This window comes from Varanus komodoensis, unplaced genomic scaffold (assembly GCF_004798865.1).
Source record: "Varanus komodoensis strain SLA01 unplaced genomic scaffold, ASM479886v1 scaffold2, whole genome shotgun sequence".
NCBI lineage: Eukaryota > Metazoa > Chordata > Lepidosauria > Squamata > Varanidae > Varanus > Varanus komodoensis.
Window position 1 is genome coordinate 41,405,180 of NW_025335568.1, and position 14,102 is coordinate 41,419,281.

Consider the following 14,102-nt stretch of genomic DNA (forward strand, 5'->3'; position numbering starts at 1 on the left):
TAGAAATACTTACAGAGATGGCTGGTTGCTCATTAAATAACTGTCAACTTTCAACTGCTTAATGGGGGCTTGTATTGCAGAATGTGTATGGGTCTCTTCCTTCTTGTTCCCACGATGGTTTATAATGTCCTCGAAGTTTCTGAACTCTTTCTAAATATTAAGGCTTCCAATAAGGCAGCAAAAGAAAGGTATCTAAAACTGTAAATTAAAATACAAATGATATGAAAATAATTTTCCAGAGGAGCTCTTTACAGCAGCAGCACATCGGTTCTCGACATGACTCCTCCACCCACCAGAAGGGTCTATGCAGCAACCTCCCATGGGTTCAGGATGTTTACCATGGCCAGATAGAAGAAGGAGGGACAGATGGATGACACCTGTTCCTCCTTCTGGATATTCCCCCAACTGGAAGGTTCCGGGTAAGTTTACCAACCGCCTCTCGGGCCTGACAGTGCTGCTGCTCAATGCCAGGTCGGTCCATAACAAAACATTCCCCATCCACGATTTAATTGTGGATGAGGGGGCGGACCTGGCTTGCATTACAGAGACCTGGGCAGGAGGGGGGGGGGAATGGGTCTCTCTCTCAACTGTGCCCGCCCGAGTATCTGGTCCAGCACCAGCCACGCCTGGAGGGGAGGGGAGAGGGGGTCGCTTTAATTTATCGAGCTTCTATTTCCCTTGCGGGGCTTCCTGTCCTCTCGAGGCCAGGTCTAGAGTGCTTATACCTGGTGTTGGGCAACTGAGACAGATTGGGGATTCTGCTGGTGTACCGTGCACCCTTCTGCCCATCAGACTCCCTGCCTGAGCTGACGGAGATTGTCTCGGACCTGGCGTTGAAGACCCCCAGGATGTTGGTCCTGGGGGACTTCAATCTCCATGCCGAGACGGTTCTGACCAGGGCGGCTCAGGACTTCATGGCTTCCATGGTGGCCATGGGGCTGTCTCAACATGTCATAGGCCCAACCCATGAATGTGGACACATGCTGGACCTGGTTTTATCGACGGGGCAGGAAGAGGGTGATCTGAGGGTGAGGAATTTGTGTCTGACTCCCTTGTCATGGTCAGATCACTTCCTCGTGAGGTTTGAGCTCGATGCTGGCCTTTCCCTCTGTAAGGGTGTGGACCCTATTGTGTTGGTCTGCCCTCGGAGCCTGATGGATCCAGATGGATTCCTGAAGGCTCTGGGGGATTTTCCGATTGATAAAGCTGGTGTTCCTGTTGATGCTCTGGTTGAACTGTGGAATGGGGAAATGACCAGAGCTATTGACATGATCGTTCCTAAGAGTCCTCTCCTGCCCGGCAGAGCCCGTTCATCCACATGGTACACATCTGAATTACGGACGATGAAGCGGGTTGCGAGACGTCTGGAGTGTAGGTGGAAGAAATCACGGGATGAATCTGACCGAACATGCCTATGAGCTCATTATTGAGCCTATGCTGTGGTGGTGAGGGCAGTGAAGAAGAAATACTTCTCCACTTCCATTGCCTCCTCACAGTGCCATCCAGTGGAGCTCTTTCGAGTGGTACATGGGCTAATACATCCTGGCCCTAAAAAAGATCCTGTACCACCTTCGATGGCCCGCTGTGATGACTTTGCCCAGCACTTTAAGGAGAAAATCACTCAGATTCGTCACAAGCTGGACTCCACAAGTGATTCAGATCCTTTAGGGGAGATGCCAATGATTCTGTCTCGTCAGGTATTATTGGATGAATTTCAGTTATTGCAGCCTGATGATGTGGACAAGGTGCTTGGATGGGTACGTCCCACCACCTGCTTACTTGACCCTTGCCCATCATGGCTGCTGACCAAAGCCAAACACGAGATTGGTGCCTGGGTCCTGGAGGTTATTAACGCCTCTCTGAGGGATGGCCAGGTGCCCGCTTCTTTAAAGGAGGCGGTAATCAGGCCTGTCCTAAAGAAGGTGTCCCTGGATCCAGAGATGGCTGCCAATTATAGACCGGTGGCCAACATCCCGTTTTTGGGCAAGGTGTTGGAACGGGTGGTGGCGGGACAACTCCAAGCACTCTTGGATGAAACTGATTATCTGGACCCATTTCAGTCTGGCTTCAGACCCAGGTTTGGTACTGAATCTGCCTTGGTTGCCCTGTATGATGACCTGTGCAGGGACAGAGACAGGGGGAGTGCGTCCCTGTTGGTCCTCCTGGACCTCTCAGCGGCTTTCGATACCATCGACCATGGTATCCTTCTGAATAGGCTGGTGGGATTGGGAGTAGGAGGCACTGCTTGGCAGTGGTTCTGCTCCTACCTTGATGGTCAATTCCAGAAGGTGGTGCTGGGGGACTTTGGCTCTGCACCATGGCAACTATGCTATGGAGTACTGCAGGGTTCCATCTTGTCCCCCTTCCTATTTAACATCTACATGAAACCGCTGGGAAAGGTCATCAGGAGGTTTGGGCTGCAGAGTCATCAGTATGCTGATGACACCCAGCTCTACCTCTCTTTTTCAAGTAACCCAGGTGAGGCAGTGGCTGTACTTAACCGGTGCCTGGCCAAGGTAATGGGCTGGATGAGGGCCAATAAACTGAAACTTAATCCAGACAAGATGGAAGCCCTGTTGGTGGGTGGATCGAACTCCTGCGTCCATATATGCCCTCCCGCCCCCTACGATCGGCAGCGGATGCCCTTCTCCGGGAACCCTCCGTGAATGATATTAGGAGTGTGAGTACCCAGAGGAGGGCCTTCTCTGCAGTGGCACCCCATCTATGGAATGCGCTCCCCAGAGAGGTCTGCCTGGCGTCGTCGTTATTAGTTTTTCGGCGCCAGGTTAAGACCTTTTTATTCCAGTGGTATTTTAATAAATTTTAATATTGTCTTTTTTATGTTTTTAATTGCAGCCTGTGTGGGTCAGGAATTTTATTTATGTTATTTATGTCGTTTATATTATATTTGACGTTGTAAGCCGTCCTGAGGCTTTTTTGCAAATAGGACAGCATACAAATATTTAAAATAAATAAATAATAAATAAATAATACCAGAAAGAATGGGGTCTGCAAGGTGACCCACCTGCTCCATTTCGAGGCAGAAAGACTGTCCAGGCAACAGACCGAGGCGGCTAGAATCTCACAGACTGTGATGGCAAGGCGGTGATGGGAGCCATTGCTCTCCACCAACATGCCTGGATGTGTGCCATGGGCCTCTCCCAGGAGACTCTTATCCTGTAAATTTATTTATTTATTTATTAAAAGCTTTTCTATCCCCATCCGTCTTATCCTGTTTGTTTGTTTATTAAAAGCTTTTCTATCCCCATCTGTCTTGGGACGGCTTACAATAAATGAACAGTATAAAACAAACTCCACAGCATCCTACCATTAATATACAAAACCCCAGTTAAAATCAATTAAACATTAAAACAGCAGGAAAATAAAAAGGGTTTTGCCTGAAGCCAAAAATAATATGTCAGCGCCAGGCAAACCTCTCTGGGGAGCATATTCCATAGGCGGGGTGTCACCACAGAGAAGGCCCTGCTCTGGGTACTCTCCCTCCTAATCTCCTTCAAGGAGGGCTCACGGAGCAGGGCCTCTGCCTCAGATCTCAAGAGGCGGGAGGGCACATAGGGAAGAAGGTGCTCCTTTCGGTATCCCAGAACCAAGCTATTTAGGGCTTTATAGGCCATAACCAGCACCTTAAATTGGGCCCGGACTTCAATTGGCAGCCGGTGTAACTGGTAGAGGACTGGCGTTATATGTGAAAACCAGATGGTCCCCATTAACATCCTGGTAGCTCTGTTCTGAACCAACTGAAGTATCTGGACCATATTTAAGGGCAGCCCCATGTAGAGTGCATTACAGTAATCCAACCGGGAAGTGTGGGTCACTATTGCCAGGCAATGCTCATCCAGGTAAGGACACAGTTGGTGGATCAGTCAAAGATGAAGCAAAGTGCTCCTCACCACTGCTGCCACCTGGGGGAGTGCAACCCCCTCCAGGACAGGGCTAAAATCACTTGGCTGGAAGACTGAAGTGCCAACTAACAGGACTTTCCTCATATCTGGATCAAGTCTCAATTTATTGGCCCTCATCCAGCACATTACCTTGGCTGGCCAGGCACCACTTAAGGACAGCCACTGCCTCACCTGGAGTAGATGTAAAAGAGAGGTAGAGCTGGGTGTCACCAGCATACTGATGACTCCACAGCCCAAACCTCTGGATGACCTCTCCCAGCGGTTTCATGTATGAAAGTATGGGGGACAAAATGAAACCCTGCAGAACTCCATGGCAAAGTTGCCATGGTGCAGAGCCATAGTCCCCCAGCACCACCTTCTGGAATAGGCCAGCCAGGTAGGAGTGGAACCACTGCAGAGCAGTGGCACCAACTCCCAACCCAGCCAGCCTATCCAGAAGGATACCATGGTCAATGGTAATGAGAGCCGCTGAGAGGTCCAGGAAAACCAACAGGTACACACTTTCCCTGTCCTGCACAGGTCACCCTACAGGGCAAGCAAGGCAGTTTCAGTTCCATAGCCAGGTCTGAAGCTAGACTGAAATGGGTCAAGATCATCAGTTTCCTCCAAGAGCGCCTGGAGTTGTCCCACCACCACCCGCTCAAGCACCTTGCGCAAAAATAGGATACTGAACACCGGCCTGTAGTTGGCGGCCATCTCTGGGACCAGATATGCCTTCTTCAGGACAGGCCTTATTACTCGTTCCAAGACTCCCTGAGGAGCCACTGCATTCAGAAAGCCACTGACAACAACACCATCATGTACTATCTCAACAAGCAGGGTGGGACACACTCCACCCACCTCTCAGCCCTCAAATCCGCCATCTGGGACTGGTGTGTTGAGGGAGGCATCACATCACCACCATCCACGTTTCAGGCTGCCTCAACACCCTGGCGGACACCCTGAATCGGTCTCCCATCATCCCCCACAAATGGGACCTGGAGACCTCAGTTTTTCTCACCTTCTACAAGGAATGGGCCCCTCCTGAGGTGGATCTCTTTGCCACTCCCCAGAACGCCAAGTGCGACCAGTTCTGCTCCAGAGCAGGGCAGGGGATTGTGTCCCTGGGAGACACCTTCATCCTCAAATGCAAAAAGGTCCTGCTCTACGATTTTGGGGGGTGGCCAAAGTCTAGAGGGACAGCACAGACTGCATCCTGACCACTCCATGGTGACTGAGACAGCCATGGCTCCCCCATCCTCTCTGCCTCTTCAGGTAGGTATTCCTCCCCGCACCCCCTCGGGTGCAGCACAACCGCCTATCCCAGGACAGGGACAGGGTGCTCCTCTCCAGTACCAGGACCCTCCACAGCTTGGAGGATAACGGGAGTGACGGACTCCTACAGCCCCCTCCCCACTGCAGTTGCATCCATCCTCCAGGCCATGCTAAAGCCCTCCACCTGCAGGTCCTACCTGGCAAAGTGGAAGGAATTTGTCATGTTCACTTGATCCCTCCTGAATGCCTATTGAGCACATCCTGACCTACTTACAGGCCTGCTTTGGTGCAGGCCTCTCCCCCTCTCCCTGAGGGTCCACCTAGCAGCCATCTCACACTTCCACGCTTCCATTCACAGGTCCTCCATTTTTATCCACCCCCTGGCACACCACTTCCTCAGGGGCCTTTGGACCATTGCCCCACCCGTCTGGCCTCGCACCCCCTCCTGGAGCCTCTCTGTGGTCCTGCAATCCCTCACAAAGAAACCCTTTGAGCCCATGGCCACGTCAGACCTCCATCTCCTCTCCTGGAAGACTGAGTTCCTGGTGGCCATCATGTCCGCTTGTTGCAGCAGTGAATTAGCCAGGCTTTGGATCGACACTCCCTTCTTCATATTCCACAGGGACAAGGTCATTCTTCAGCCAGACCCACTCTTTACTCCCAAAGTGACTTCTCCATTCCATGTCAACCAAGACATCCTTCTCCTTGCCTTCTTTCCCAACCCTGCCTGCTTGGTAGAGGTCACATTGCACCTCCTTGATGTCCACAGGGCCTCTGCCTTCTACCACGCCCAGACTGAGCCACTGTGCCATTCCAACTGATTATTCATATGCTATGGAGGCCGGAAGACAGGAGAGCCCTTCCCAGCCCGGAGGCTCTGCAAGTGGGTCTCCAACACCATCTCCCTGGTCTATGGGTGGTGAGGATTCCCCTCCCTGCACATCCCCATGCTCACTCCATGCAGGCACTGCCCTCCTAGCCAGCATTCCCCTACATGAGATCTGCAGAACTGCTACATGGCCCACTCCATCGACCTGTGTTCACCGCTGCTGGCTAGACGTCTGTGCCAGACGGGACTGCGCATCCAGCAGGACGGTTCTCTCTTCAGTTCTTCAGTGACAACAGCACCTCCTCCTGAATGGGTAAGCCTGCTGGTCGCCCATATGTGTGTGATGCACAGAGACCATGAAGAAGAAAGGCAGGTGGCTTACATGTAACTGTCATTGCTCAAGCGGTCATCTGTGCCTTCACACAACCGTCTGCCCTGCTTGCTGGCCTCCTGCTGCTGCACTTCACCCACACCCAAGGGACCAGGCAAGGGTGCAACACGGTGGACTATTTCATCTCCACCTGCACCTTTGGCTGCCTGGGCCTTTGGCTGTGATCTCCAAGGCTACTGAGGAACTGGGTGGGAGCCCCACCCTTCTCAATCCAGGACCCAGAAGTGGTGAGGGGGCTCCTATCAGCTCTGTAACCTTAAGCTTTGGAAGAGTTTCTCCAACCTCAGCCTTGTGCTGCCACGGCAAAGCCCAGATGTGTGAATGCACAGAGGACCACTTGAAGAACGACAGCTACAGGGAAGCAGCCTGTGTATGTTGGGGCATTGCATTTTACGTTGCATTTGTTAACTAGTGGTTAAAAAGTGTGCGAGTGTGTGTGTGTTAATGGTGGGTTTCACTAAGTTGCCTTTAAGGGACTTCTATCTGGCTGCAGAAGGCTTGTCCATTACACCTGTGCTTGTAGTGGAACTGATTACAGGAGACCAAAGCTTCCTTCAACATCATACACAGCCTGCTGGTTTCTACAAAGGCAAGGTTTGGCATGTCTTTGCAGCATTTTTTCTGCATGTGAGCATGGTATATTTCACATTGATGTTAATTTAATCTACTTGTTTGTGTTTCTTGAAATGTTGTTAGATGACCTGGTTCTGAGGACCAGGTTGCTCTTTCTATATCAGACCTTGCACATTTGTAGGGGCTTCAGCCTTTGCCGGGTTTTAGATTCTCTAGCTGTGCATCTTACCTGGATTTGCACTTCAAGCATCTTGCTCAAGTAGGATCAACCTCTTGGTGTCTGACTTGGTGTTTATATTTTTAGATGTTTGATTAGATGTTTTATTAGTTCATTAATAATAACACATTTTCATTTTCTGTTTCTTTTGTTTCCACAATTAAAATATGTGTTTTAATTGCAGGTGGGAACACCATGGTTTTAGTCTGTTACAGTTCTTGCAAGTGAGAAGTTTGAAACTGTTTAAGTGTGCATATAAGCCTTTATAGTTTAACATACTAGACCCTGAAGAAGACTGGCTTAGTTTAAAAGCTTTAAGCAGTTCATGTAACACAGAAATTTTATTTATTAATTATTTTATTTATTAAAACATTTCTATGCTGCCCCTTGCCGAAGCCTCGGGGCGGCTCACAACACAAAATAAAATACAATAAAATACAAAAATAACAATATAAAATTAACAATATAAAATAAATAACAATATAAAAGAAGTTTTATATTTTAGTACAGCTTATTGCTGTTTATGGTCTTTGTATGCAAGCTTATAAATGTAATGATAAAATCTATATTAAGTCCTTTTTGAATAATATTTTATGTACAATGATTACGGTATCCCAATTCTCCACTACATCTTACAATCAAAGTACAAAATATACTTTCATAGTTGTGTTTGTGTATGGCAAGAAATGCAGGAAAATGAATGATTGCAACTAGTTGCTCCAACTTTTCTTCTATTTTCCCCCTCTATTTCAGAGTTCATGACCTCCCAGCAGCCCTGGCCAACATACATAGCTAATAGGGATCATGAGAGCTGCACCTTCCAGAGTTTTGGTCAACAAGATGTCAATCACTGGTGGGTAGCTCTATTGAATAGAACATGGAAGGATAAGGACACACAGTAACAATATGGTTTTATTTGCCCACATTAAATGCTCTAATTATAACACAGCAAATGATGAACAGAGAAACTAACCATGAGGATGTTCATTAACTTATCTTCCGAACATTCAAGGAGAACTGCTGATACCAAAGTACATTGTGACATACACAGTCTTCTCATTCTCTCTACCTGTTGATTGCTTTAACTTCCAATTAGTTTCACTGATACATCTGAAGGCGGAGCACACCCTCCAAAGTGTTTTGTACCTAGACAAGCAAAACTAGTTCTTGGGTGTTACCTCCTACACCTTGAGTTTCTCTGGCTTTGGATGATTGATTTTGAGGCTATTCTGAGCCCAGTGGCAAAAGGGCAGTTTCCACTGGAAAGCAGTGACCAGGTTCTTGACTATCTTAGGATGCAATCTTATGAATGTTTTGATAGAAAAGAACTGCCAGCATCTTACATTGGTAAGGCTTCACTGCATTAAGGGAAGTCTCTCATTGTTGTGCTGGAGAGGTAGCAAAATATAAGTAGTGAGAGACACACGTTTCCTAAAAATTCAAATGCTTTCCATGCTGGATAAGAAGAAATGTGTGATTTGGGCAAATTCTTATCAAGTATGAACTAAAATTCTCAACCATCCACACTGGCCAAATTCTATAGTTATTCCCAGCCTAGAAACGACCATATTGTTCCTGCCTGCTGTATAACCATTAAATATGACGAGTCTGCCATCTCTTATTCAGCAGTAGCATTGCTGAATTCTCTCTGATCCCTAAGTATGAGGATCTTTATTGTTATTGCATATGTAGAAGAGTATACAGTGAAAAGATTCTGGTCATGAGAGTTTGTTTCTGTCCAATACTATGCCAAATGATAATTCCAAGACTTCAGTTAGCCTGGTCATCTTCTATTTCAAAACCAAATACTACAGAAATAATTTTTTAAATGTTTGAAGCCATGAAATATTGAATTGGGAAAGATTGTAAACTCAACTGCAACGGGTTATATTCATAGCACTTAGCACACAACACTAGCTGAAAAATTAACATACAGTAGATTGATCAGAGGAATGGCCCTTTAACAAAAAATAGGCAACCATTTTTGATATTAAAATTCTGGTTAAATGTTGCTTTTTTATTAATATGCTCCTTGTCTATGTATGAAAATCAGAAAATAAAAATTCCCAAGAAAGGAATAAACAAAATACTCTACCCATCTTCATTTGCAGTAACATACCATTAGTAGAACTATGATCATGGATTCTGGATCCAACTCATAGTCTTATTTAGTACATACTCTGTGGACAAGGCTTCTGCTGGTTGTAACATAAAATGGGCTGTATGGCACCACTTTCAACTCATGTGCTGCTATACAGCACATTTTAAGTGGTGTGTTCTTTTCATCACTTACGTGAAAAAATATAAATCTTTGCATATGGTACTTACATAACTGTTAAAGGGAAAATAATTAGTACCTTTATTAGAAGTACTTCTGGAATGTAGGTAACTAGGACACAATCACATCACCTCGCACAACCATTTTCACCTTTGCCTTCATTTGGCACAGACAACTCATATCTTGAATATTTCTTTCCATCCCCAGTAAGTATTAAAGCTTGTGCACCATTTATCAGAATATTACAGAGGCTGTACCTGAGTTAGAATCTCCAGATTTACCTTTGATTTCATTGTAGGCAAAATGTAGTGTTAAAGCTGAAACCTATGAAAACCTCCTAAGGAATGTTTACTGGTCTTGTTGAGATTGAAGTCTAGGATAAGAGAGTCTGTAAGGGGTGTGTGTGTGTGTGTGTGTGTGTGTGTGTGTGTGTGTGAGAGAGAGAGAGAGAGAGAGAGAGAGAGAGAGAGAGAGAGAGAGAGAATGCATGCACACATTAGATAATTCTACCATATGTTTCCACACTCGAGTCAGTTAACAAGTGAATATATAGACAATGTTTTTCACCATTTCATGACATTTTGCAACAAATAAAATAAGCCATCTCAAAAGCATCTGCCAGTTGCTTACAGGAATCACCAAAAGGCTGGAAAGAAATCCAAGAAAGAGAAGAGAAGACATGAACAGGCAAGGCAATAGAACTTGAAAGTGTCACCAGACAAAGGGTGCATGTTCTCCTGCTCCTTCTGTTCCTCCTCCTCCTCAGATGAGTCCCAAGGTCAAGCCCTTTGCCTTCGTGTCATAATGTCATAATTAAGTCACAACATAGTTGTGGGCAGCATCTGTTTTGACACTTTCAAAGTCTCAAGGAGAATTGCAATGCGATGCAAAACAAGCACAGCAGGCAACCCATGAAGTTGTGTACTTGGGAGTGGTGAGAGTAGGGCAAGTTCCTGCTCAAATTTAGAAGGATTGTACGTCCCTAACCCTTGCCCTAAAGCAGCATTGTTCAGATAAAATAACATGATCATGTGTTTGATATGCTGAGCTCCTTGGAGTAAGGGTGGAAATATAAATAGGACAAGGAAAGAATTCTTACTCAGATAGGAAGTGAATAAAAAGGACTTTTCGGAGACAAACCATCAGGGTGAAACTAGAATCCTTATTTTGTTTTGGTTTTTCTCACAAGCAATATGAGTAGGAGTCATGCAGGAGGAATAAGGATGGACATATCCAATGGTGTTCCATTTTTAATCATTTAATGACTGAGTGGTTTAAGTCATTTACTGACACTTTGAATTCCACCTAGATATGTGTTTTGGGTGGCTTGTTTGACGGTTAGTTGTGTGTCAAGTGTTTAAAAACCTGAATTATTTGTGAGTCAAGCAAGGTGATACAAAATGGAGAAATGTTTAAAAAATAACTTAAATTTTAGCTCCTAAACTCCTTCTACTTACCTGTTCGCAACTTCTTTTCCTAAAGTAGCTTTTCTCTGATATAACAACAGCACTGAGAATGCACCTGTCACCTTTGAGAGGATAAAGTTTTTTGAATAAATAAAAAGTTAGTGGGGAAAAAACCTGTGAACTTTTCAGAAAGAAATGAATGAAGAATCAGAAAAACAGGTGTGTGTGTGTCCAAGGGTGACCAGAGAACATGGACAGGAAGCATGTAACTGGCTCGGATTTGTGGAAAAACAACGAATTAAGAGATTTCTTAGACAAGCCCAAAACCTGAAACCAAGGCCACATACTTTACAATCATTGCCACCATGTGAAATCCTTGAAGGGCAGGTGATCTAAAGGAAAGGACCTTTCTTGGTAACAAAAACCACCACCACCACCCTTGCTGGGGTAAATCATTGTAAAAACTTAGGGTGAAGGAGAAGTGACCTTTTCAGTATGGTCATGGATAGGGTAAGAGATGGGACTGGCGGGAGATTAACGAGCTAGTTCAGTAGAAAGAAAACATGACACTATATGTCTATCCCTTTTCTGGTCTCTCTTCCTACCAGATGATTCCTGGATGCCTTATCAGTTTGCCCTTGGGTCTGCTGCTGTTGAATGACAGGTTGATTCAAAACTGAACTCCTGGAAGTACAGACTAAAAATGTAATGAATGAATCTGTTATCTAATTTTAAATGATCCATGTGTTTCTACATTCTAAGAAATTCTCTAGGAAATTCTTGAAAGGCTAACCATAAATGCCCCCACGGCAAGCATCATTAGTAGGTGAAGTTCTGCATTTCAATAAGGGATAAGCTAGATAAGAGTAAGAAACTGTTCTTCCCTCTAATCATAGAGGGGGAAAATAAATAACTTTCAGAAGTAGTGCATCATGTAGTTTAAACTAAAGGTGTTCTTTTCCAGACTAGTTATAAATACTGAGCACTACAGTAGGTATTTACTTACTACTTTAGTAGTTAAGTAAAGTAGGAGGCAAGTAAAGTAAGGATGTGGGTGAGTAAAGTAGGAGGCAGAAGGAAGTAACCCTGTGGACAGGATCCCAGCTCCATCTCAGATCACATTTCCAAGGCTGGAGGTGGAACTCCAGTTTGCCCAATGGCCACAGGATTTTGTTCTAGAATGATTAAACAGAGAGGAAGAAAAAAATGTCCAGACAAGGAAAAAACCCTTCAGATTATGCCTTTTGGTTCCATTTTGCTGCTGTTGTTGTTTAGAGAAACTTGGCTGTGTGAGGTTTGATTATTTTTTCATCTATGAAAAGGCTTCCTAGTACCAGTAAGTTTTAATGAATTTCAAGAATGGTCTACGTGGGGGTGTCTCTCAGAAACACTAATTTTGGTAAATTTGTTATGAGTAGGCATTAATCAGAGTTTGCAAGGAACCATTGTAGGTATTATGCAGAACATTTCTGCAAGTAAGATGTGACTTTTGGCAGAACATCACATGGCGGAAATGGAAATAGCAACTGGGGCTATGTGCAGACTCACAGAAATGGATTATGTAAAGTACATGAAGAAGCAAAATGATTCTTGATGAGTCAGATGTCAGGAGAATTATTACTGTGTTGGGAAGAAAGTTTGTTAATTCATTTTAATTATTAAGAAATAAGCATCACATAGTCAATTTTGTAGGCCCATAAATGGCACTACAACCACTATTTTTAGGTTCATTCATGTTGTCATCATCTTGAATGGCATGCATAGTTCCACAAGAGTCAGTGATAAAACCGATATATCAGTCATATAGGAGGCTGGAATATGGGAATAAACATTTATGTATTTATTATTTATATTTAACATTTTTCCTTTCAAGGAACTCAAGGTTGATGTAGTTCTCTTCCTCCTCTCAACCTTATCTTAAAATCTTATTTTTACACTGGAATGGATTCTGCATTATTGATAGAAATCTTCACCAATTAAACTTTTTTGTGTAGTTTCTTTTTGGTGCATTGGGATCTGCAGTTGTGAATGGCAAGATAGTACGAAAATCACATACAAATTGTACCCACTTGGCAGGCATGAAAACACATTCTTTAGTGTTCTTTACTTCAAAAAACAAAACAAAGGAAAAATGCACAGATCTAACACTGCATTTGAATTGATACATAACTTGAAAAATGCATTGCATGAAATTTTTCCTATTCTAATATGCTCTGAGAATTCTCTGTGGAAAAGGAGCTACTAGAGCAGTGGTGGCAAACCTATGGCGCGTGTGCCGCAGCAGGCATGCAGAACCCTTTCTGTCGGCATGCAACCCAAGTCACGCCAGCATCGCCCCAGCAGCCGAGCATCGGATAACAGTGTACGTAGGGGCCATGCGCATGCTCGGAAAGGAGTAGTGGTGCCAGGCGATGACATCACGAGCCGCAACTCATTAGCCGCGACTCGTCCAAGCTTTCACATGGTCGGTCAGTGCACTGTCAGGGATAGATAGATAGATTTGCTTGGATCGGCTGTGAATTTTAATACATTCATTTTTATTAACACAAGATTTTAGCTTTGAGTTTTCTTATGAAAAATTGATATTTAATATCTAAGATTTAGCAAAGAGATGTTCTAATTAAGAGACTGAGATTCTTTTAATGTTGTGCTGTCCCCCTGGCATAGTTGAACCTGCAGTGCTGGCACTTTGCGATAAATAAGCGGGTTTTGGGTTGCAGTTTGGACACTTGGTCTCTAAAAGGTTCGCCATCACTGCACTAGAGCAACACCCATTCAGATATGATCAGCACAATTTTCACAGCTAAACCGTTGTATCTGCTGCTTGCCTCGTCCCTGGAGAGTGAAACCTAGCTGAACACAGGAGATAACAGTGTGGGGAGGGTGCTGGGAGAGTGCCCCAAATTTGCTGCTCACTATCCATTTCTCTTGCCCGTCCCCCCATGCCCATGAAATACTTAAGTATTCTAGAAAGCATAGGCTTCCCTGTAGGGTTTGTTCTTTTTAACTCTTGCACAATGCTTCCCGGTGTGGCTTGCGTGTAAATAAAACATGGGCTGTTCTGGATGAATGAGTTCCCTGCCTGCAGTGCACCTACCACATCTGCTTTAACTCCACAACTCTCAGCTCATTCATAAATTGTGGAGGAGATTATTTAACCCTGGACTATCCAACATCAAACCATGGACTAACCACCATGTTTTTAGCCCTTAAGCTCCCCATCAGTCTAGG

General features: G+C 44.9%; 1 protein-coding gene across 1 annotated transcript in view; it reads left to right on the forward strand.

The window, feature by feature from the left end:
• Nucleotides 1-6,193: 6,193 nt before the first annotated feature.
• Nucleotides 6,194-14,102, forward strand: part of SLC15A1 (solute carrier family 15 member 1) — a 51,043-nt gene continuing 43,134 nt past the window's right edge. The window contains exon 1 of the mRNA XM_044428953.1: nucleotides 6,194-6,319. Within this exon, the coding sequence (XP_044284888.1) occupies nucleotides 6,194-6,319 (126 nt within the window). The remainder of the gene's footprint in view (nucleotides 6,320-14,102) is intronic.